This window comes from Corylus avellana, chromosome 1, assembly GCF_965113065.1.
Source record: "Corylus avellana chromosome 1, dhCorAvel1.hap1.2, whole genome shotgun sequence".
In the NCBI taxonomy this organism is placed as follows: domain Eukaryota; kingdom Viridiplantae; phylum Streptophyta; class Magnoliopsida; order Fagales; family Betulaceae; genus Corylus; species Corylus avellana.
The window spans coordinates 16,746,972-16,752,111 of NC_142490.1; the positions used below are offsets into that span (position 1 = coordinate 16,746,972).

General features: G+C 30.9%; 1 protein-coding gene across 1 annotated transcript; it reads right to left on the reverse strand.

Annotated features, from left to right (window-relative positions):
* Positions 1-3,277: 3,277 nt before the first annotated feature.
* LOC132172944 (multicystatin) lies at positions 3,278-4,595 on the reverse strand. Its single transcript, XM_059584506.2, has 5 exons — positions 4,501-4,595; positions 4,298-4,385; positions 4,028-4,165; positions 3,722-3,923; positions 3,278-3,462 (listed from the first exon to the last, which is right to left on the reverse strand). Exons 2-5 carry the CDS (start codon positions 4,379-4,381, stop codon positions 3,383-3,385), a joined length of 504 nt encoding a protein of 167 aa, XP_059440489.2. The 5' UTR covers positions 4,382-4,385; positions 4,501-4,595; the 3' UTR covers positions 3,278-3,382.
* Between the last annotated feature and the right edge of the window lie 545 nt (positions 4,596-5,140).

Sequence of the window (5,140 nt, forward strand, 5' to 3'; positions counted from 1 at the left end):
TTACTAATTAAAAATCATTATTCATATTCATGGAAAGTCTTAACATCCATAAATTTTGGAAAGTTTATCATGTTTATTTTTTATTTTTTAAAGTCCAAGTTTTATTTCCGTGAAGGTCCAAAGTGCATAATTTTTTTGAACATGCATTCTTTTTTCTCCAACGTCAATTTGAATTAGAAGAACATGGAAAATTTCAACTTGTAAGCATTACTATTTCAGGTTCTTGAATTAGTAAGTCATTTTATATCTAATAAGTAATTAAAAAAAAAAAAAAGTTTTAAACGAATCAATAAGTCAATTTTGTTTCAACCCGCTAATAAATTAAAGAGTAAAGTCTATACTAAAACAATGACAATGTACCCCGGATTGTAACAAAATGATAAAATTACCCTTACTAAAATAAAAATAAAAATACTAAAATTTATTTATTTTTTTCAAAAATTTAAGGGTATTTTTGTCTTATTGAAAATTCTATAGGGGTAATTTTGTCATTTTGTTAGCATTGGGGGGGGGGGGGTACATTGTCATTGTTTTGGTAGTTTGGGAGTAAATTGTCGTAATTGATAGTTTTGGGGTAGATTGTCAATGGGGCGGTAGTTTGAGGGGGTTAAGTGGACTTTACCCTAAATTAAATTATAATTTTTTATTTTTAAGAAAAATTATGTAGTGATCTTGAGGTATACATTTTATCAAATCACTCCCTAAGGCTTAAATTTTATTAATTCACTTATAAATTTCCAATTGTTCTCAAATTAATAAACCATTATGTTCAATTTCCGTTAAACTTGTAACAGTTGTGTTACGTCATATCTAATTAGACATATTCCTTTTAATAACAAATATTAAATAATAAAAAATAAAAAATATGAACATAAGTGACCTCCCTAAATGTGAGGGTGCTGGTTGCTCGGACCACCAGAGAGATGGGATTGGCTGCTAGTCACTGCTGCCACCCCAAGGGGGTGGCCAGTCAAGCAAAAGTTACCCTTTTGTGAGAAAAAAAAAAAAATGGTATTTGCATATACTGTTGTATCTGAGTTGTATATTTAAAGAAGGCGATGTGCTATATATAATTATAAATCAACATTGGATCTTTAAGGCCAATGTGGGGAACCTATATAGACCCTACACATACAATGATAATTTTGAAAAATGCAAGAATGTGGGAAGGATCAGGAAAGAAAATGAATAATTTTCCTTAAAGAAGTTTTATAGTAAAAGAAGCTATTGAGCTATTCATTGGCTACTTTAGGTTTAGCTACTCATATATAGGGTCCACCTTAACTTCTCTATCTTCTCTCTTTCCCTCCCCCCCCCACCCCCCCCCCCCCCCCCCCCCCTTTTTTTTTTTGTTGGTGTTCTAATTTCCCTTCATCACTTCAATTCAAGGATATCCTTGAACTAGTACTTCGCTTAATCGGAAGATTGAACAATTAAAAGGTGTTTTTTAACATGAGATAACAAGCAATAATAAAATAAATATATAATAATTACTTTTCCTCACAATAACTAAATGTTATTATTCAGTTTAGTATCTTTCTTTAAACTCTATAAAGTTAATGTGGTGTGGTCTCCATAATATTTAATGTATAGAGTTTGCTTCTTTAATTGAATTAACCACACCATCTCAACTTTGGGGATAAGAAAACGAAAGTGGTGATAAATAGAACTATTGATTCAAGCATCATCAACTCATCATTCAAGCTTTCTTTCTTTGAGCACTCTCAAATTTGAACTAGCTCCGGCATATAAATGTTGCTTATCCCTCATAGCTCATCTCGTTATTTACATTTTGCTTTCACAACTTTCCACCACAGAGATCTCGAGAAGTTACATTATGGGTGCGTTTGGCATTTTGATTTCAGATAAAAAAAAAATGTAATTTTAAATGAAATTGCAGAAAATGAATTGTTTGGTATTGCAATTTGAAAACGCAAATTTGTGCGTTTTTGAAAACACACAATTTTAAAGACTAAAATAATTGTGTTTTTAAAAATTATGTTTTGAAATCGCATATTTTAAAATCACTACTTTTAAATAAACTTTTTGAAATTATAATCCCAAACAGACCTTCAGTGGAGAGAAATTCACGTTGATGAACACTGATCCACTGAGCATAAAATTATCGCCCTTCAATGTTTTAGCACAATAATAGAATGAGAAATATATGTATTAAAAGTTGTTTCATTGTTTCATACGTATGACATGACACACTATAAAAAATTTAACAAAAAACTGATGAAATGCCTCATGCATTTGATAACAATTAGAATTTCATGAAGTAAATCTATACATGTTAGTAATTGGACTCCAATGTACCCAGAGTGAAGCTGGTCCATATAATACTAAGAGTTCTAAATTAGAAATTTTGAATCTCTCACAATTTTTTATATTATTTTCCATTGTAGACGTTCAGTTCTTTCAAATCAGTACGTGAGAGGCATTGCTATACATTGAAAAACACAAGAAAGGTACACACATTGAACTCTATATTTTATTTATTTGTTTGTTTTTTTTTTTTATGTTTATGTTTTTTCCAACAATACCTTATGAGTGATTTGAAAAAAAAAAAATGTATACCTTACTATCACTGCAACATCTTTCTCCAAAATAAAAATTTTAATTTAATTTAGAGAGTTATGCCGTCATTCATGAGTCAAGCCGGAAAGAAATCTAAATCAAATGGAAAAATATAAACAAATATCAGAAATAAAATAAAATTAAAAACAAGGATTATACGTGGTTCAGCGTATGACCTTATGTCCACATTATAAAGCCCAAAATGCTACATTTTTCTTTTATTCGAACTATTTATTTATTTATGGTGTATGATGGAATATTAGACTCGATCGGTTTATGGGGTTAATTTGCTCACGGAACTCCCTTAAATTTAAATGCAGATATCTACTATATATAATACCACTCTCTCATGAGATTATGAAATGGGCTTGAGATTTTTTTGTCCTTTGTTTCCAGAAAAAATTACTGAATCACTTGCTCAATTTTGTCCCTTTATCAAACAACTCCCTAAAATGTGTTTTTTTTCTTTTAGTTCATTAATTGAGTTCGTCCACTTTATCAAATTAATCATATATATTTCGTAATTAAGATTCAAAATAGACAAAGATAAGAAGAAGCAAGGTTGATGCAAACCAAGCAATTCCAAAATGCAGACAGGAATATATTTCCTCAAGATCGAGGGCAGGAAAGTAAGAGATAGAAAGAGCCATTATATATAAGAAATTGCTTTGATTCTTTTGCATCGCTACACCAGCAGTATAACAAGAAATACCCAAAGTATGATACAAATTAGTTTACCTCCCAATTTAATATTTATGGGGATAACTACTGAAAACATTAGGATGATCAGTTGATCAATAACTCAAGAGATCATGCGCGCTTCCCTTTCACGAAACAAATGTTCATGCTCCCACAACCATTCATTCCCATGATTGTCTGAACCTTGTTGAAATGAAAAAAAAAAAAAAAAAAAAAAAAAAAAAAAAAAAAAAGAAAATTAAAATTAAAATCAGAAATGTGTAGAGCTTCACTTAAATTACTGCTAACTTTTCAACATCTGAAAACAAAAAACAAATGAAATAGAATATCCAACAATCACTTGCATATTTTTTTAAGCAAGTTATTTGTTATGTCAACAAAATTAAGGAAAACAATAAGTTGTGAGGACTTAATTATAATGCATGGAATAAATGTGGTTTACCTTGCTCATGATCATCTGGCTTGAGCCTAAAAGAAGCCACCTCAATGTCGGGTACCCCATAAAATATCACAGCCTGATAGATCTTAATCTTGCCTCCATCACCAACATCCTTGGCCTCGAATGTTATATAAAATACAAATAAATTCGCACGCCTACCCATTGCCTTCAAAACCTTTACAAACTCTAGAACTCTATTCTCCTCCTACACGTACGCCAACAAATTAAATTTCATCATTAATTAATTAACCTAATTCCTATTAATTAATTAATTAATTAACACAGCAGAAAAACACAAAATAAAAAAACCTTAAAGCGACGGTTGTATTCGTTTACTGCAAGCTGCGAATACAATTCGAAATCCTGTAACGCGCTGTTTGTGTTGTTCCATGGTTGAATAATGCAGCGGTATCCAGGGTCGCCACTTACGGGGCTAACATCAAAGCCCTAATTCAAAAAAATAAATAAATAAATAAATCAAATCCCTAATTCCCTAATTAAGAAAACGAATTAGAATTAATTAAAGCATAGGCGATCAATAGGCGTACGCATATTGAATGTAAATTTAATTTGACTTACGCCGCTCTTGGAAACTTGATCCTCATAGATGCGGATTTCCTCTTCGGTCATCGTACATTCGCATTCCTCATCGGATTCAAGCATTGATCTACACGTACAAAACAAGCAAACAATCAGAACGTGAGTGAAACAGAGAGAGGGAAACAGAGCGAAAAAGAGAGATAGATAGATAGAGAGCGAAAGAGAGAATGAAAGAGATTAACCTGGGTGTGATCGGAGATCCGATGGACGCGCGTGAGAAACTGAGCGTGAGTTTGAGAGGAGGCCGTGAGTCTGAGAGGAGGTGGCTGCGTGAGAGATTGTGAGATGGGTTATATATTTACACCAAGAGTTGATATTATCTAGAATTTAAATCTATATTTGAAATACAAAATACAATCTCAAGTAGTTAGAAGGTGAGTCTCGGACTTCTTATCTTGTAGGTCTCTTCATATAAGTCACGTGAGGGTGTAATGTTATCATTAAAAAGTTTCAAATATGTAATTAAATTTTTAGATTGATTAAGCTTTTATATTTTTATATTATTCTTTTAAATTAATTATTTATTAATATATATTGTTTTGTTGTATATTTTAATTTTAGTTACTTGAGATTAATTATGGAGAAAAATAATAATTATACTAAGCTCCCGTCAAATTCTATAGATTTAGCAAATTTGCTAGTAGATAATTGCTTAAGAAAAAAAAAATCGAATTATCATCCTAGTGATAGAGATCAAATCGGAAGAGAATATATACAAAAAAAGACCTTGTCAACTTTATTAATCTCTTAACCATTGAGAAATATATATTGAAGACTATCACCAATGAAAGAATCATGGAGGGATTTCAAAGTATTAGGACT

Excerpts from the sequence above, each read along its gene's own strand:
- LOC132172944 (XM_059584506.2), bottom strand. The coding sequence starts at position 4,381 with ATGCTTGAATCCGATGAGGAATGCGAATGTACGATGACCGAAGAGGAA. Across the intron at positions 4,166-4,297 it reads ATCAAGTTTCCAAGAGCGGC|GGCTTTGATGTTAGCCCCGT; the intron begins GTAAGTCAAATT and ends TTTTTGAATTAG. Across the intron at positions 3,924-4,027 it reads AATACAACCGTCGCTTTAAG|GAGGAGAATAGAGTTCTAGA; the intron begins GTTTTTTTATTT and ends GCGTACGTGTAG.